This window comes from Amyelois transitella, chromosome 25 (genome assembly GCF_032362555.1).
Source record: "Amyelois transitella isolate CPQ chromosome 25, ilAmyTran1.1, whole genome shotgun sequence".
Lineage (NCBI taxonomy): Eukaryota > Metazoa > Arthropoda > Insecta > Lepidoptera > Pyralidae > Amyelois > Amyelois transitella.
In genome coordinates, this window is record NC_083528.1 from 3515216 (window position 1) to 3535626 (window position 20411).

Consider the following 20411-nt stretch of genomic DNA (forward strand, 5'->3'; position numbering starts at 1 on the left):
ATAAAACATCCCATTAAGTTTATTTGTACTGAAGACAGCAAAAGTCAGGTAAATAGGTATAACTAGAAAATACTCATGAAATATTTTGTCCAAACGGCAGCGTAAATGCAATACCTGAATTACAACACTAATGATAACAAAATATTCACCAAAACTTTGTACACGTCTCTGCTGCAGTACAGCGTAGACAGAGCCTGTGCTTCGTCTTCTGTCACTTTCACTTATAGTATATAACCGTCTCCTTGTAACATTGCTATATACGTCACTCATTTCAGTGGAATCCATAGTGTTATCAATATTTTTTTTAAATTAAAATAATCTCAGTTATCAACAGTGTTATGTTTGCGACTGTCTGAACAATACTGCTGAAATATTTGTAAATAATTTAATGTTTTCCTTGCTTGCGATACGAGTTGTAGTAGACAGGAAATTGTGTACAAAAATTTGTTGACAGTGTGACACATGGCCGACGGTTTACCGCTAAACTTAAATACAATTTAATATCAAACTTTTGGTAAACGGCTCTCTATGTATCGTCTTCCTCCTAGATTTAGCCCCGGTAGGATCCTCGCCACTCTGGAGAGGAGCCCGGGCTATGATTATATAATATTAAAAAAAAAGAAGAACGGGTCGTACCTTGGTTTAAGTAATCACCATCTTGCCCTGAAACATAAAAAAAAAGAAATTTAAAATCTTAAGTAATTTTTTTTTTATGATGTATAGTTGTATTAAGCTAAGAAAACATACAGACATGTACAAACAAAATATTTAACTGCGTAAAGAAATGAATTGTAGACGCTCTCATTCAACCGACAAGAACTAGCTCTTAAATTTAAGAAGAGTAAGATGCTGATGAAGTCCGCTCCGCAGCCTTTGGATCCGTGGTTACACATCCAGGTGCCTGAATGTGCAGGTTTCCTCACGATGTATTTCCTTACCGTTAGAGCATCGGTTAGTATTCAAATGCATTTTGTATTATGTATTCAATTCATAATTACAAAGAGATTTGTGTTTTTGTTTGTAACAAAGAAAACTACTGGACCTATTTTCTAGACATTCAAGAGGATCTAAGCTATTCTTAAAAATAACTGTATTACCTCTGTAAGCTGGAGATCCATACTCGTCAGACAAAGCGTACGACACATTGGGACTATAGACAGGCCCCGAGTAGTCCCCGGGGCCTATCAGGCCTGACAGAATCTTCTTCTGGGGCGAGTCCTCCAAACTAAAACATTTGACAAAGAAAATAAGTTAATCTCGAGTACTCCGGCTTCTAAATTCTTCTTCCTCCTAGCTTTTAGCCCTGGTTGATTTTGTGAGTTAGGGTTTTACACGAAGCGACCCCCGTCTGACCTCCGCAACCTTTACAGGGGAACCTAACATTAAGTCATTGGTTAGTATTAAAGCTAATGTACATAACTTCTAAAATAGTCATCGGATCATGGACGAGGTAGGATTCAAACTTGTGCCTTTTTGCGCTACGCGCAGTTTTACCGCGCACCTTACCGATTCGACCGACGCTCTCTTTTGGCTTCTAAAGTTAACGACATAAATTACGTAGACCGCGCTCAATGCTAATAAGCATACCTATCAAGTGGTCTTTTAGATTGCGTCGATTAGAAACCTATTTCTGATCTCTCGTCGACACCACTTGAATGTGACTCGACATGATAAGTCTGTTTGGGTTCCCTAACGCCTGCGCCGAAACTGTTCAATTATGTTGCCAATGGTGTTGCCTGATAGTGAACTGTTACGCAGATTTTCCAGGATGTGTCACGTTACCACTTTAATAAAGAGAATATTCATGTCCTAGATACTGCGCCAAACAAAAGCTTATCTCTAGTGGTCCTACCGACTGCGCCTTTTAAAACTAAATGTTGACGGACCTAATGACTGCGCCAATAAGAGACTTACTCTCTAGTGCTGTTGCCAGTGGTGTTGGCTGACAGTGGACTGTTGCCGAGATCCCTTGAATGGGACTTGACATGATGTGTTACACGTTCGCCGCCGTGACGGGAAGATGAACTCGATGAAGGTTCCTGAAACGAGAAATTTAATTATTAATAGTTCGGTTTTCATAAACTATTTCAATGAACAGTGTACTCTTTTTACATTTACCAAATTTGGATTGATAATTTGGTCTGTTTCACCTAGTTACAAATGTTTTATGACTAATGGTTTTATGCGGGATTTCTCGTGTTACGCAAGCGGAGCCACTAGTTTATACCATATATATAAAAGAGAAAACTGGCCTTCATTATATCAACGCCCAGCCCAAATCACTGGGTCTAGATATTTGAAATTTGGCATAAGTACGAGAAAAGTAAAGATTCCGTAAATGGTCTTTGGGTACCTACTAAGAGAGGATTTACCGAAATTAATATGAGAATTTAGTGGAGGCGTACTCTAATGGATAATAATTGTCTGAGTTTTAATAAATTGCCCCACGTTGTTTTATCTATAAATAACTAGGACATAAAAGATATTCTTTATCGTCGTTTATCGTTCACTGACGTCCACTGAACAAATGCACGATCGACGAGCCAAGATATCGGAGCCAAAAATTCGTCTACGTATTCCAATCGTTTAACTAACACGAGACGCTTGCTTTTACTAGAAGGTGGATAATGTTTGTGTATATTAGTGCCATTGGAACTTTCCATACTTCTGCCTGTGTCTCGGTTGCCAAGGAATTGCCAGGGTCAGCATGCGACCACGATTCTGTAGAGGGTTAACTACACGGTGACTCCAGTATGGTCTCAGTTACCCTGTTGTGGTTATACAACTCACTCAACCACTTTGATCACCATGCTTAATGCCAGTTCTGGTAGAGTCCTCAGTCCACTAGAAAGAGACCGGGATCCTTTCGGGTTTTTACACGAAGCGACTCCCATCTGACCTACACAACCTTTGCAGATAACCACATGGGATCCTAGTTACACATTCAGTTGCTTGAATTCCGTCAAGATGTTTTCTCTCATCATCAGAACATCGGTTAGCAAAATAAATCAAACGCCGGTATTTAAAATGAACCTATTTTATGCCGATTGCTAATCTTGTTGTATAAAATATGTGTGAGTAAAGTTCTTTATCCTAAGCGTATAAAGTCAATTCGCTACAGAAACTTATTTCAAAGTCTAATAGAATTAGAAATTCAATTTACATTCTATGCAGAACTAAGTAAATCTTGTTTTATTTTTTATTAGCTTTCAAAAAAAAATCAGAACACTTACAGAATCAATTTGTCAGTGGGACAGTTTTAAATTACTATTTGTTTACAATTCAATAACAAATAAGTCCTTCGAATCACGTTTGCTCCGTAGATATCAAAGCAAAACGTGTTGAAATCCAGCTATTTGGAAGATAAGCCGAACATCAAACAGCAATAAACAAACATACACACATTATCTTCTGTGAATCGTATTCACGAGTGAGCCCTACAAACATTGCTACAGATGAATTATCATGGTGCGAAATCTTGAATGTGCAAATGTACTCTTTCGTCATAACAATTAGAAGTTTAAATCATACAATAGAATGTATACAGAATAGGGTGGTCACGCACATTCTTTCACTAACATGTGATGATTTTTCTTTAAGAAATTAAAAAAAATCCTTCCTTATTTTGCCCTGAGAGTAAATTTGGCAAAAGAAAAATATGTGTTATCTGCTGTAGATAAGGTGGAAAAATATTAGTATAACCGAAGGGTTAGCGATCCCATGATGCCAAGAAATCAAAATGGCAAGAAAGGCGCAACGGATGGGTTTAATTGGGTGGGCTGGCACGTAAGGTGCCAAGTGTCCCACACCCTCCCGGGTAATGATCCGGGGGGAAGCCGTCCGTAAAGAGAATTTCCTCTTCGAAAGCTAAAAACTAAGATGTAAACTCGTTAAAATTTAAGAGTTGGGTATATAGTATCGAAATTACAGCCTTTGTATGGAGTGGCCCATGGACCGTCTATACCTTATTGATATTTGTAAAACAATGGTAAGTATGGTTATGAATACCATGACTGGCCGCTAATAAACGATGACACACAATTTGAACACGAGAAAACCATTAGGATATCATTCCTTGATACGCGTACTTCTCAAGGTTACTTCGGGGCTTATAACAATAAACCGCTGTTTCTAAATAAAGGTTGATTCGACCCTGACTGATCGTTAAAATTCCTAATAAACGTGCAGTACTTAAAAGGGTTTAGGAGAAAAAACAAACAAATGGTTCAACGCGATTAAAGTTTCCAAAGTTCAGGAAACATGCCTTGTAGTTCTTGGACTTTAAGAGAAGGGAAGGACAACTCTTCAGCACTTTTCCATGTGCTGCAAACATGATCTAAGCTGGATTAGTACATTAGTTAGTGGTAAGGTTGGTCATAAGCAAACCAGAGGTCTATTCCCAGGAAGGACGCGATCGGGACATACCCCAAATTATTGGTAAAACAGGAACAAACACCAAATGGATAGAAACACTACATTTTTGTTAAGTCATGTTAACAGTGACTTGGTGTGAATGTAAATAAATATTTCAAAATAAATACAAACCACTTTGATCCATCATTCATGCCGGATGCGCGGTTCTAACGTTTTTTTTACGACCAAAACACTAAACCATGCAATCAAATATTTATATCAAGCATACAAGGTAAATAATGTTATAAAAAAGGGGTCCGCTTATCATTCCCGCCTCCTTTTAGAATATTCCGGTATAAAGTTATTTTTGTATTGCTCTTCAAATATTTCACACTCTAGTATGTATTATGGACTCGTCTTCTACCTTCCGGAGCAGCACGCCTTTTCTATGATTCAGCTCGTATTAACGAAAAATTGGTAGAACCTCGCGTAGGTTACCATATCATCTCTGATTAACCTCCTAATCCTAAGACCTCCGGGTATTATACTGGACGGGCCTACAGCGGGATAGCGTACCCCTCTCATGATAAGGTGGGTAAAGTCATAATCGGTGGTGTGATAGTGTATGACCGGAATCTTGGCGGACCAATGAATGGTAGAATAATGACTAGACCAAACTATTGGACATAACATAACTCACACTGACAACATGGTGCGGCGTCTGCGGAGACTGCACCCTGGACCTGATGACGGCGTCGTCGGTGACCACGGCCGGGTCCCTCGCCAGCTCGCCCGTGGACGGCGACTGACTGCGGCTGGAGCCCTTGCTGTGGTGGTGGCTCACGTGCAGCGTGTCCATCTTACCATCTAGATGATGGAGCCGTATGAAATCATAGTATGGTAGTGGCGATCGGTTCGTCCATTTCGGTGTTTATCTGGAAAGATTGAGAGTTTTTTTGTGAGATTTTGTTAATTTTCTTGAATGAGTTACTGCTTTTATTAATAACAATTATAATTGATAATGTGTTTGTATATATTCGATTCACTTAACAAAAGTCACAGTAATCTTTTAAAATTATTTATGCTATAAAAATGACTTCTACTGAGTATTAAAAATTCATTTTCTCACACTCTGAGGTCACAGGCGAAGAGCATTCAAATCCTGAGACAAAGATTAGAAAAAGGTACATTGTTTAAAGACAGTTTCACCACGTTTATTTCTCTCTAGTAGATCTTACGACTAATCTTATGCTAAAACACTTTAGAATAAAATAATACCATCACAAAACTTATCTAATATGTTATTAAGTTCAACAATTATCGCAGGAAGGTTATAGTTCGAAACTCACATATTAATTCAATGTAGCGACTGATGTTTCTACGTCGATAAATTATATTTATCAAGCCTATAATTCAACATGGACGGCAGTAGGTATTAGGTCATTGTACTGATGACTATGTACGCCAATAAACCTAGAAAGATATGGATTTTTCATAGCCTGCCTCGGAAAGTTGCGAAGGACGCATCAAGTATTAAACGGCCTATTTTTAGAATAATGAAACATGCATATTTCAGACTGGTTTAAAAAGAAATATGCTAATATCACTAGAAAAAACCAGGATTACTTGTACTTGATATCTAGGGGCATTTCAAAATATTTCTGGAAAGTAACATTTTTACTGTGCCAAGGTTTGTTGTGATATGTTTTATTCCAAATCTAACAAAAAGGCTAGAAGAGACTACATCAAATAAAAGAGAAAATCTTTATCAAGTTAAACTTAACTATACCGAGTATAAGCAACTGAATAATGTGTGCCGAAGTATAATTAATTTAAAAGGTAGATACTTAATGACTGGCAAAACTATTCTGTGCCTACTCAATAAACAATAGAAAAAAATACAGTTACTCCTAAGCATTGTAATTCAAATCGACTTATAGTTTCTACTATAATTTAACCCACATAGCTCCATCTGACCCTTAACATCTGCATGCTTAGTATGCCAAACGTTCCGATAACCCGGCCAAATTGCGTAATCACTCCAATCTCCTCGGTTCACTTCACAGTCAGACAACTGTAAGTCGGCGGGTTATCGCAGAGAGAGGAAGGGAATATATGACTCAACCAGACTCGCTCCCAATTTCCTGTTATAATAACTAATGATTAATGGGCTATTGGTTAGTTAATAAATTGCATTGTTTATTTGGAACAATGCATTTCAGATATTGCATGTCGAATGGTGATTGCAACCACAACAGAGTACTCGAAACACGAGCTTGCACGAATGTGGATGAAGCGAAATAGGGAGTAGGGATCGCGGTTAGCTGAAAAATGTAGCCTCCGGGAAAGAGGCGTGATTTCTGTATGTTGTAACGACGATTAATATAATAGTATGGCGAGTAGGTACGTTTGGCAATAATACATCATTTCCATAACATTATTTTACATGACAGTACAAGTTACAATTGAATGTGTCAATTAGACAGTCTACAAATTAACTTCGCTAAATCTTTTAACAGTATAGTAAAACTATGTATCAATTGGAACATAAGCTAAAGTTAAATTCAAATTTAATTTTCTTTAATCATTAGTATTTGTTTTTTCATTGTACCAAAGATGTATATTTACATTCACACTGCCGGTTAAACACGGTGAATCAGCGAACTTAATACATGTGCAAAAATAACAGTACCTACATGTATGTAGTTCTGTATAACTTGCTAATAACAGTTAACTGTTGTACCACGTTGCTTACAGATATGCTTACCGACTTTGTATTAAAACTGTTGCGATATTAACGTTTCGATATGACGAATAACCTAACTGGGGTGACACAGTAACTGCGTGAAAAAGCCCCTTTCTAATATAAAAGAATAAAAAAAATATGACGAATGTAGATGTTAGCTTAAGGCCAAGACTTAGCAATTTCCTAAAATTATTCTTTAGATTATGCCTATATAAGGATAACTAAAAAAATAATTTGTCTTTTATAATTAATTTGTTTACTGTAAACGCATATATTACGTCTTTATAACTTACATGGTTGACAGATCCATGAGTGACAAAACGCGAAGATCTCTTATTTGATGACGGAATTGAGATTGAGAGAAACAAAACGATGCCAAATTTAATTCTTCTAGGCTTCGCCACGCACCGCCCGTATTATAATAACTAAACATCAATCATTATGTCTCGATCTACACGATCCTTGAATCATTTGCATACAGACGGCCAAGAGTTCACGACCCAGATTACTGAAATGACAGAGTGTCACGATTTTGACATCCAAACAAAAAGATAATACTATAATTATCGGAATTGACAATTTATACCCAATAAAGAACCACAGTTATATAACTATGAATGAGTATGAAATTTATTGAAAGAAACGATATTATAACTGTCAATTCTACTTTATAAAGTCCATAAAAGATTTATATAGAAGTTTTTAAAAATTGGGGCACACATATGATGATGCCGAAAAGTTCATACATCCAAAAAGAAATTAATTGTCTCTTTTTGGATTAAGAACCTCTCTATATTTTTGGTACCGGTAAAGACTTAAAAAATAGAAATATAATTCAGATTTCATGTTTAGGGGCAATTAGAGACTAGATCTTTCCACTAGCCACGATCCTTGCATACTTTGTTCGCTTCAACCACATTCATCACTCTGTTCATGCAAGCTCGTAAGTTTAGGGTGACGTCCCCGATTTCATCAATCATAGCAAATCAGGTTTCTAAGATAAATCAAATGTATCATCAACTCCCTCCCACTATTGAGAGGTTCATCGAATCATTGGTGACGAGTACCGAATCGAATCATCGTTACCCGGTTCATGACCCAGATATCAAAATGGTAGCAAATCACGCTGTAACCATGTCGATACATGAGTAATAATGTACTACTAGTGTCTGTCAGTTGAACGCTCTAAAGGACGTGGGTTTAGCGAATTAATAATTTGAAGAAAAAATTGACCGTTTTATGGATAAAAGTTTTTGCTCAGGCCCTGGGAATTTGCATATGTTTTTATAAACGGATAATTTATGTATGACATGTCAGTCACGTCAAGATACTTTGTGATCATCATAATTCGCAGTACCCAGCCCACCTGACTTTTGTAGGAAGATGATTAAAACATATGAAATAAAAGCCTCACAAAAAGAATGGAACATATTATTCAAATTTAGGCATGCCTTTTATATTTTAACTAGAGCCCGCGGCTTCGCTCGCGTAAATCGAAAAATCCCGTGCATGCCAAATTTCAGTTCTATCGGTTCAGTAGTTTGAGCTGCGCTTTGACAGATCATTCAGTCAATCATTTACTTTTGCGTTTTATAATTATAATAATCATGTGAAGCTATAGTAGTATTTGTTACCAAAAAGACCAATATCGTTACCGAAAAGAGTGGGAAATGGAATGGCAATAGCAATCGAAGAAATTGACCGCACCAGAAGCTCTACCCGTAAAATATTCACGGTCTATTACTGAGCTGTCTAGCCCTTTCAAACCCCAAAGGGTTATCTACCATCCGAGGCGAAATCAACCTAAATACTACGACATAAGACGCAAAACAAAGTAAAAAAATGCCTATTTAATGCTGAATCTAAGTCTATAATTTGGGACATAAAAGGAAAAAAACAGTCAGTCTAGACTCAGATTTTACCTATAGCTAGAGGGATCGATCATTAATATCAGTGAGTATTGTAGTCAATCGGCCGGAATATTCGAGTCATTGGTTAGGAAGAAAAAATAGTAACAATAAAAGGAATGACTATATGTCTATTTCTAACGATTGTAATAAGTCAAGTATGCATGAAGGGATATTGAGAGCACTATATAATTATGGTCGTTCTTTTTTAACATCGTTAAATCTATCTTAAATCACTAGCCTCATTTGCAAAGTGCTACACTTTTAGAAAAATAATTACAAGCCGAGTTTTTTGTTCTTTATTCCTTCTTATGTTTTATAAGCTGATGGCCTTGTGGTTTTGGCAGAAAAATACCATTGGTGGTTTTATTAATCCATTTCTTACTTTATAATGAGGCGATTAAATTGAGGTGATTAAATCTGTTTTATAACTATAATAGACTTAATTTCCATACTAAAATTGCGAAAATATGTCTGTCTCTTACGATTTTACGGCCAAACCGCTGACTAGATTTTGGTAATATTTAGTATGAATATACTCGTAGCTAATTATCCGAGTTCAAACATAAGCTTACTAGCAATCTCACAGGAGCATAAAATGGGTATAAAATCTAGTAAAAGTTCAACTATTACAACACTAGCACAGAACATATGAGAACATATAAGAAATAGTATATACTAGTGAGTACTATTTTGTTTACTCAAACAAAATCAGCATGCAGCCGGCGTGACATTATGAAATGTGACAGCAGAAGTGACCGGACGTTAGAAAGCGGAACGTCAACCAGTACCGTCATTGTCCGACGAAAGCGGATTGTCTGCAACGAGCACTGATGACAAGAGTTTATTGGAAGAAGCCTCCGGTGCTTAATGGATAATATATATAGCCTGAAGCGTAAGTGTTGTGATCAGAAACAATAATTACGAAGGTAATAGCGAGTCTGGGGTGCTTAATGCGGGAAACCTCTTTGAGCGTCCTGTCTTTTGAAGGCTTTGGTTCTGCACTAAACAATAACAGCGTAGCGGTGGGCTGATAAGGGTCACGGGACGGTACAATAATTTATTTTTCTTTAGCACATCTCTTACATATTCAATACATGTCTACACATATGTATAAATAACATCAATGGAAAAGGTCACTTTGTATTTCAACAAAATAATTAAGTTCCATATCAATCCAAAGGAATTATTTATTAGTCAGCTCTAATAAAAATTCTCATGATTAAAGATAAATAGTTTCGATAACTGGAGCTATAATACTATTTCACTAGGTAATAGTTCGTATGAAACAAAGTCCTTATCTCCAAGGACTTCTCAGAATAGCCTGCATAGATTTTCTATCTGACATAATAAAACTTGAACAGGCCGCATGCAGACTACAATTACTAGGTAGGATAGCTACTGCCAGTCCAATTAATCGTATCACGGCATTGCCTAACAGCACAACACCTGGGGTTTCACGTGACTACGACTAAAGCCTAGGTCACATCAATGGAAAAACGAAGACTGGCAAAAAGCAATTATAAATAACAGCTCCATAGATTTAATTGGCGAACAGAGATAAATTGAAAGGAAAAACATGATTTTTGTAGTATTTGTATCGTTATTTGTCTTAGCAAATCCATCCAATTTAATAAAATTAAAATTATAAAAGTCGTGTGTAACTTCTACTTTTTAATATTAATATCTAATATTTGTATCTCTTTTAAATATTTGGAATTTTGCTGAATCCTAAGAATCCTTCTAACAATTTAAATGTGAAAGTTGGTAAAGATGTGTTACTTATTCTTTCACGCAAAAACTTTTAATTATCATAAAACTTTGCAGTATTATAGCTCAGACATTGAAACAACATAAAAAGTTAAAATTTAGAATAATTTATACGTCAGGCGGATTATTATGAAACCGAACACCAAACGATTTTTTTCTAACTTTGCTTATTAAAATACATAGACTTGTAACTCTATAATCAATGAATGAGCTGCGTACGATGATTCACCTTGAGTACTGACTAAACAGCATGAAGATAAAGCGCATTCTTACATTAAACCTAAAACAATCACAGTATGTTCTAATGAAATAATTATTAGTTTCTGATTAAAACGCAATAAAATCTGCTGCTAAAAAACTGAAAAAAAAAATAATCAATTTTTTGACGACATCTACAAAAACAATGTTTCAAGTGTACAATAATATAATGACAAGGCATAGAGCTATCAAAGAGAGGCTTAGTTACAATCATCAAGAACGAGTATCGACAATCTAGAAAAAAAACCATACAAAACTTTGTGTAAACTTTAGAATTCGGAAAAATATAAAGACTACTACTATAGAGGACGTTCGCGGCACCCCCGCCTGCGAAAACAAAAAGTCGTGTTCCCAAGGGAATTTCGAAAAATCCTTTGTGTACCCTCTGGACTACATAATGAACCTAAATACCAAATTTCAAGTCTCTAGACTCAGCAGTTCGGGCTGTGCGTTGTCTATCAGTCCGTCGTAACGGAGGAGTTTCACAAAGATAAATCATTGGGTCTACTGGAAGAGATTTCTTTTGAAATAAGTAGCACCTTTGTACTAGAATTACTGTATTAAATGCTCCTGTATATAATTTTGTGTACATAAATAAATCAGTGGTAAGTACTAGTGAATGTGAAGTCTTCTTTTGTGACAACTGTGACAACGTTGTAGCACGTTTTGTTTTCATTTCGCATCTCAATTCTTATATTTTGACAGCTTTACAACTGCGTAGAAAAAACTTGGGATTCTTTATGGCAATGGGCTGGCAACCTCTACTATTTGAATCTCAATTCTATCACTAAGCCATACAGCTGAATGTGGTCTTTCCGTCTATTCAAAACTTTTGGCTCTGTCTACCCCGTAAGGGATAAATACATGATTATATGTCTATGTCTATAATATAGCACAATATCCCTATAGGCACATAGTATTTAGTACCACCAGAGTTAGTCTAGCATTTATAATAATAGGTATAAATGCATTCGCTCGAACTAATTGCACTTTTCCTGCCAACGAGATCCGGTCTATTGTGTCGCCGACCGGACTGACCATAATTTCATCTCATTTCCCGGTTTTGGACAGTTTTTAGAATGTTTGCCATTAGCCTGGTTCGGACTGAACCCGGATGTCACTAAGCCTGGTAGGTAAGTTCGACCTAGAATAACTAAAGGATATTACATATACATATGTATACATAATTTCATGCCTCTTTCGCGGTGCAATAGGTAGAGGCTAGGTCTTTTCACTTGTCACGATCCCTGCATTCTGCATCTTGTCAATTAATTTTCCGTATTCTAGACAATCTGACAGGTCTATGTTTCAAGAAACATCTTTTAAAATCAATTATATCATCACAACACACATAACTTAAATAAAGATAATTTATATTTAGGAGTAATAAATTTTTAACTAGTAAAATTTTACACACGTACTTACGTAACAGTTAATTGGACTTTGTATTGTGATAGTAAGGTGGGAACGTTTCATCAAAGTTTTTGTGTCTGATCATAGACATACCATACGTCTATAAATTACATAGTCTATTATTTCTACTGGTATAAACTATAAAAAATAAATATGCCCCTCCGGGAAAGAGGCATATTTTTAAGTATGTATCTATCATCCTCTTGACATTGGACCCAGTTACACTCTCCATATAGAGGATTCTAGGTCTGCCTATCACCAAAATCCAGACTAAGTCAGGTAATTACAAAAAATCATTAAAATCATAAACCGATAAAGCATTCAAATAAACCCACTTACACCAATTTTGTACTGGTCAGACAAAAACAATAGTAAGTACAGAATGGACTTGGATTACTAGCTATCTTATCAGACGCCCACAATCACCAAGCCAGTTATGCCTAATCAGTGGATTCCAAGAATGCATTACATTGAAATATTTGTTTACAATGTCATAAATGATATAGTTTATGTATGTATGTGAGCCACATAGAAAAGTATACATACACATGCACATCACACATAATCACGTCTTTATACCATACGAGCTAGACAGGGCCAACAGTCTTGTAAAAACTGAAATGCCATGTTATCTTCATGGCCCAATGATTCAAATTCAAAGTGACAGGTTGCTAGCTCATGGCTTCAAAAAGGAATCCCAAATAAATGTGCCTTTCCCTTGATTGACTTTTACAATCTTTAAGGGAATAGAAACGGCTGGCACACACTATGATATCACTGTCTGGGGAAAATAAACCTGGCCATATAAAGCAATAGAAGTATAATAATAAGTTCATCTATCTGTTACAGTAGCTAATTGACACTAATAATAATGGATTTTGTTCTATTTTCAAAATAACTGTTTTGGCACAGGAAAGTATGATTAGCAACTCAGATGTTATAATATGTAGGGCCTTCAGTCACAAAGTGCATAAATTGTATTGCTAACTTGATAACCTGTGTGGGGATCAAGTCAAAAATAATTTTAAACTAGCTGTGCTACAAATCTTCACCTCAGTGGGAATTTCCAGATAAAAAGTACTTAATATTATTCCAGGTTATATATATATTCTACTTGTGTACTAAATTTCATCATAAACCATCCTTTATACTTTCTACTATTGTCTCTCAACTAAGAAAAAAACATCATCTATATGAATATTATAAAGGTGCAAACTGCTAGTATTTTATAACCAGTAATGAAGCACAGACTACACTAAAGTGAAGAATTAAAATGGTTAACACAGCATGTTTTCAATACACTGAAATTAACTAAATTATGGAAAATTACAAAACAATTTTGCTCTGTCTTGGAAGTGATGGTGCATTAGTTATGGACTTATGTAAGTACATAGCTTTTAACTTCAGTAGTTTTACAGAATTGCAATGGAATATTTTGTAGAGAGAATGACATATGATAATTCAATAAACACAACACTTATAACCAAAATATGCAAATGTAGTTAGTTAGTTACTTACCTCATTAATGTATTATTGAAGATACAATAATTATTTTCTTTCTTGGTACAGGTTATGTTTTTATTTATTTTTATTTTACATTTTACATGATCAGCTGTTCTATTGACAAATAAGATAGCCACTGGATGACAGAAGATAGCACAATCAACAAGACACAAATTTTTAACAATTTAATTTTGTTAGATTACTCACTTCTGTGTGTCTAGTATGTATTTTAACAATCTTAAGCACAAAGCACACTCTTAGTATTAGTAAAAATCTTGTTCACATTAACAGATTCAACTTGAATTACACTACAAAAGCTAATGTTATCTTGTGAGTCAGAATCTGTTAATACAGATCATAAATTAACCTCTCACATATAGCAGAGGAGTGACTCATTCAACATTAAAAAAATAAACAAAGGCTTGGTAAATACTTGCATTTCTTTTGTCAAATCTGAATGCACTACCATTACAGATGCACTGGAAGCCTGCCAAATAACGCGCAAATCACATACACAGGCCTTGGGTGAACCATCAAACGAGGAAGTGGGTATTTTACACCACAATAAGCTCACCATAAGTGCCTTACACTGCCTTGAAAGGTTCTTGTATCGTGTAATGACGTATCGGCTATTGTTCGCATATCATCACGTACTGAATGCCGATAGTAAAATTAGTAATTACATCAAGTACGGCACGATAAAATATACTGTGAATATTGGATACAGAAAAATAGTATAAAAATATTTTCATAATTTAAATAAAAAACATTACTGGCACGATAGCAACAGATAATGGAATTGAACTTAAAACAATATCTTTATGATACTGTTTTTATTTATTGTTTTTAATGATAATAAGACTTACTATGAAAATATCTAAATATTCCTGTAAATTTTGCAAATATTAACACTGTACACTTACATAAAATTTAATTTTGGCACAGCACTTATCCCCACGTTCAATAGGTTTCTTGTTGCACGACAGTCTTTCTGTAGTACATTATTCACTAAAATAATATAGCCGTGAACAACAATCCAATTATTACAATAATTGTGATATAGAAAAGACGTGTAGGATGGGTGTAAAATGCACTGATTTTATTTTTTCATTTTGACTGTCATATTCCGAGCAATCTCGATAGATGGCGTTCACTATTCTTCGGCCATAGACAAAAAAACAGTATTATTAAAGACCCAATCTATAAAATCGTATTCATGAAATTGAAATTACTACTGGATATTCTTTCATAATTTGGAATTGTTATTTTTTGGGTTGATTTTCTTAATAATGTTATAGATAGTGCAGATATAAATCTAGCTAGATAACATTTCTTCATCCATCTTTTTGAATTTGAAAACCAAGAAGCGAGTGAGGTCAACTAATCAACATAGGACAAAGATGCATCTTATACCTATATGTATGTATGTTTGTTTGTAGGTATAACACCTAGCCTGGCGGAAGATATTCCCATTGGTCATTTCATTCATTTTTTGTCGCCCCCGCTACACATTATTGAAACAATTTTTATTCTTAATATCCAGTGATATATTTACTAACGAATTTTATGATTATAAAATGAAGTACACAATTTGGAATCTCATCATCCACAAGTAAAATTCAATTGTGGACATTTTGAATGCTTCTTGGATAGTTGAAAGTTGTCTACACTGGTTGCAAGTGAAATCACGGTAACGGTCACGAAATGAATGAAGAGAGCGCATGTGACCGCGACGAGGACCAAATCGCAGATGAGTAGCAAGGATAATTACAAAATGGTTAAGAGCCCTCTTTAGAGTCCATTAATTTCTTTTTTTTTTTCATTATAAGGCGATTTAAAGTTAGCCCATGAGTCACATGACTATTCTCTATATCTACCCCGTGAGGGACAAATACGGGAAGTATAATGTATAAAGATACATCCAGGAACAACATTGAGACTTTTTTTTTTTTTTTTTTTTTTTTTTTTTTTTTTTTTTTTTTTTTTTTTTTTACGGGACAAATTACACAGATTGTGTTAGACTACTATAACATTTTTTAGGAAGTCTATCACTATAGGTCTTTCATAATACTCTTCGGTTTGCTCAACGAGGTTGCGCCACCTAGTGGCAATATTTCTCAAGTGCTTAGTCATATTTCCCTCTCACTCGCACTCGCGATCATTGTGCGGTAGCGAGCGGTTCAATGACTCTGGCGGCCGTTTCTATTTTCTCTCTGGTTTGTCGTCGGGTCGCCTGCAAGGAAGGGGTCTTTGTTTGCGTTTCACGTTTGCGACGCGCGGTATTATCTGCAACCGCGGCTCCATCGTATCGTTGCCGAGACGGAATGTGCCCGCATAAGTGGAAGCGTGGGTCTCGCTCCTCCCGGTCGATGTGAAATGTCGTGTAGTGTGCCAGAGTGGCGCCGACATCGAGTGCAAGTGCAGTGAGGTGCAGTGGTGTGTGCGAACGAACGTGGGTCGGTTCGGCCACGGCGACCGAAGTGCGCGGAGGTGGCGGCGGCCGCACGGCCATGACCGGAGACATGCCTCTAGGGAGCGCGCACGCGTTCGGGCGCGCCTTGCTCCGGGACGGGGCGCTGCCGCCGCTGGAGCCGGGTCCGCCCGCTCCACCGGCCACCAACGCGCAGCCGCCCGACAAGCGGCCGCCAGCCGCCGCCGCCAGTCCTGAACAGGTCATGAAGCTCTACATGAATAAACTGACACCTTACGAACACCGCGAGATATTCGACTACCCTCAAGTGTACTTCATAGGCGCGAACGCAAAGAAACGGCCCGGGCTCGTGGGCTTCCCAAACAATTGCGAATATGACAACGAGCAGGGTTCATACATACACATACCGCACGACCACATAGCGTATAGATACGAGGTGCTCAAAGTTATCGGTAAAGGCAGTTTCGGACAAGTGGTGAAAGCGTATGATCACAAAAAACGTGAGAATGTAGCTCTCAAAATGGTGAGGAATGAGAAACGTTTCCACCGCCAGGCACAGGAAGAGATTCGCATACTGGAGCATCTCCGTGAGCAGGATAAAGATAATACTATGAACGTAATACATATGTTTGATTCTTTCACGTTTAGAAATCATACGTGTATCACTTTCGAGCTGTTATCGATAAATTTATATGAGCTGATAAAGAAAAACAAGTTCCAAGGGTTCTCGTTGCAGCTGGTCCGCAAGTTCTCGCACAGCCTGCTGCAGTGTCTCCACGCCTTGAACAAGAATAGGATCATTCACTGCGACATGAAGCCGGAGAATGTTTTGCTGAAGCAACAGGGACGCTCCGGAATCAAGGTTAGTACGTTATCATTCTCATCAGACATTGTTTTCATTAATCTCTTATTCTTCACTGAGTTTTAGAAGTACAAGTTTTCTTTTCTATGTAGGTATCCTACGTACACTTCAAAGATAATTATTATTGTTACAAATGACGCATTTGAAATTTTGGTTGTGCCTACCTTTTGATAACGATAATGAGTGCAACGTAAACACCTGTTCCGTGGTTGGGAACCGGAAGAAAATCAATAAACAGCGTTTTTTGTAAACATTTGCAGCTGTGTGCGTAGCTGCCGATCAGCTGGCCACACCCCGCCCCGCCATGATTTCGTTTCCCTATATACCAAAGACAATGTTTTGTTTATTTTTTCTAAATAGTCGGTATGTGTGAATATATTTATTTTCAAATTCTACATAGCTTCAGTGAATAAATACGCATCGTTCGCTAGATAAATACATATGTAAAATTTTTATTCATCTCACATTACCTACTCTTGTTAAGCTCTGCTTTCACTAAATAAATTTTCCATCCGCGTCATTTCGGTGGTGATAAATAAATGCAATGCAAGACATATCCAACTCATGAAACAGAAACTGTGAAACAATTTACCAACTACAGGTTACATTTCTTGCTGCAATCGATGTTGAGATAAACGTTATCTTTTCGTCCGCGAGTCGCTCACCCGAACGGTCGTGTTCTATTTTCAAACTTCCCGATAGGTTCAGAGACAGCGCCACACGATATTAGAAGTTATTTACGTCAATATTTGTGACTGGGGCGGTCAAGTCACGTGCATATGGGCATCACGGGCATATGAAGAAACCTTCGAAAGTCGCTCCACTATTCGGTAAAATTTATTGCCATACGAACTGTGTACAAAAAGCACAGTGTTTTGTATGTTAAAAATGGGAATTTAGGAATCAATTGAGGGGTTGACAACAAAAGTAAAAATAAAGGTGATTACTTCATGATATTATATTAACTACATACAGGCGCGAAATAGTAGTCGTTTTGTTACAACCTTTAGAGGCTTTGAGGCATTAAAAAGTGTGATACCAGGGTGTGTAGGATTGAATTGAGTAATGTAAGAACGTGTACGAAATACCATTAAGACAAGAATTATTTCTAGAGGAATTTTTAAAGGTTTGACTTCATCATTCAGTTTCAAATAAACCACAGTTTGTCAACATTACGTGACGGACTAATTAAGCACGAAAAAATATAAGAAAAACGAGCAAATACAGCCTTCAGCCATTCTCTGTTAACAAAAAGTATTGACCTACAAACTGGCGATTAGCTTTTGATGGAGTCTTAAAATTTTTATTTAAACATTTTTAAAATATTGCTATTGTTGGAACTTTAGTAATGTTTGCGTTTGCCTTGAGTTGAGATCGTAAATCATAAAAAATAGATTTTTGAAAACATTCAATAGAAGTATGGCTAAAAGGGAAAATCTGCTAAACATTAAACGAACTACGCAACTTTTCGTATCGAAAAACAGTTGAATTAATTAATGTAAGAACATGTTGCCCTAGCTATATATTACCTGTGTAATTTGTCCAGTATATATTTATTTATTTATTAGTTCTATTGTGATAGTAAAAAATCTTACAAATCAGAAAGTGCGTGAAATTATTGCACCACAACCGTTCAAGTTAACCCTTCAAATTATGTTATTACGCAGTACATAACTAACTTATTTGTTTTATTACTTTATGACGGTTCTCATAAATCACAAACAAAACAATCAGTTTTACCAAATATTTATTGCTATTATTTATTAACAGAAATCCTTTTTTTTGCCATCTAAGTACACTCATTTGTGCCGGACTGACTCTTAAGATGTAAGCAGCTCATTCCCAATTATCGTTTTATTACTTTATGAGGGTGTTCTCATAAAAATATCACCAAAAAAAAAAACAGTCAGTTTTAACGGAACATTTATTACTATTATTTGTAAACAGAAATCCTTTAATGACATTTAAATACACTCATTTGTGCCAGAACGATTGTTACGATGTAAGTACCTCATTCCTAATTATTACTTTATGATAAAACTGCCGTGTGGTTCCCGGAATCAATAGAAAAAGAAAAGGACCACTCCATCTCTTTCCCATGGATATCATAAAGGCGACTAAGCGATAGGCTTAAAAATTTAGGATTCTTCTTTTAGGCGATGGGCTAGCAACCTGACACTATTTGAATCGCAATCATTAAGCCTAACATAAGTCGTATTGTTTTTGCAGTGTGCAGTTGTGCCCGATTTAATAGGTTCTTCTACTTAAATTTTTACGCATACCTCGATGACTTTGATGATGGCAATACCTATCTAATCAATCATTTTATAAGAACTTGCAACACCCCCCCTTCAACCGAACTAAGTTTAAATAAACTTTTTTATTAATAATTAAAAAAGTTTATTTGAGCAAGTTATTTAGCATGCGAAGTAGGTACACAATGTAGGTTATTGATAAAGTCGCGTTCTCTTATCAGTTGTGCCAAATGTCTGATGTAAACATTGAATTTAACAACAAGATTGTGATTACAACGGAAAAAAAATCACTGCCCTATCCAAAAATTCCCCCTTTTCCCGCTTTCGTGTTAATTTTCGAAAAAGGGTACACAGTTCGAACGGTTTATGAGGTTTTATTAGGTATTTTTAGTTTTATGAGAAATAACGAATAACGAACAAGAAATTCAGACCAAACGTTAGTAGAACCGCAAGCCGCCCTTGTCTGTGGTCTTAAATGTGAAAGAGACCGCTCGAATGTCAACCGTAAGTTAATAGAGTTTTTGTAAATGGAACAGGTGATTTTGTCAAAAAATTGTAGGTAATTTTTACTCAACTACGGCGAAACAAAAGGGAGGGTTATGATTTTGGCCTGTATAAATGTATGTGGGTATGAATGTTCATCTGTTCCCCTATAATTTGGAACGAGAATGTTTTAAATTTGCCAAATATTTTTACAGCACGCTTCCTCTTTTGAAGCCAATCAGGAATTCGAAAATATTGTAAAGGAGTACGTAAAATGCGTCCTCTAACAAGAAAATAATTTACGAAACATTTTTAGCCGTGTTCTAGCCATGATATCATCCAAAACTGGACTTAATATTTCTTGCTTAATTATTCGCATAAATTAAAATTTCAACTCGCAACAGTTAAAGTGCATTGCACTTACCATTTG

The 20411-nt window shown here is 36.2% G+C and overlaps 2 protein-coding genes across 7 annotated transcripts in view; one reads left to right on the plus strand and one right to left on the minus strand.

Moving 5' to 3' along the window:
• Positions 1–15074, minus strand: part of LOC106137155 (transmembrane and coiled-coil domains protein 2) — a 30116-nt gene extending 15042 nt beyond the window's left edge. Inside the window, exons 1-5 of one of the 6 annotated variants that reach the window (XM_060951523.1) lie at positions 14874–15074; positions 5054–5288; positions 1915–2039; positions 1098–1225; positions 637–663 (exon numbers count right to left, since the gene is read on the minus strand). In XM_060951523.1, the coding sequence (XP_060807506.1) occupies positions 637–663; positions 1098–1225; positions 1915–2039; positions 5054–5212 (439 nt within the window). In that variant the 5' untranslated portion in view covers positions 5213–5288; positions 14874–15074. Of the gene's footprint in view, positions 1–149; positions 359–636; positions 664–1097; positions 1226–1914; positions 2040–5053; positions 5289–13965; positions 14338–14387; positions 14611–14873 lie in introns of those variants that run through there. The other 5 variants (XM_013337931.2, XM_060951526.1, XM_060951525.1 and 2 more) reach the window with 5 other exon arrangements.
• A 1027-nt stretch (positions 15075–16101) lies between these two features.
• Positions 16102–20411, plus strand: part of LOC106137146 (dual specificity tyrosine-phosphorylation-regulated kinase 2) — a 131910-nt gene continuing 127600 nt past the window's right edge. Inside the window, exon 1 of the mRNA XM_013337917.2 lies at positions 16102–17243. Within this exon, the coding sequence (XP_013193371.1) occupies positions 16461–17243 (783 nt within the window). The 5' untranslated portion in view covers positions 16102–16460. The remainder of the gene's footprint in view (positions 17244–20411) is intronic.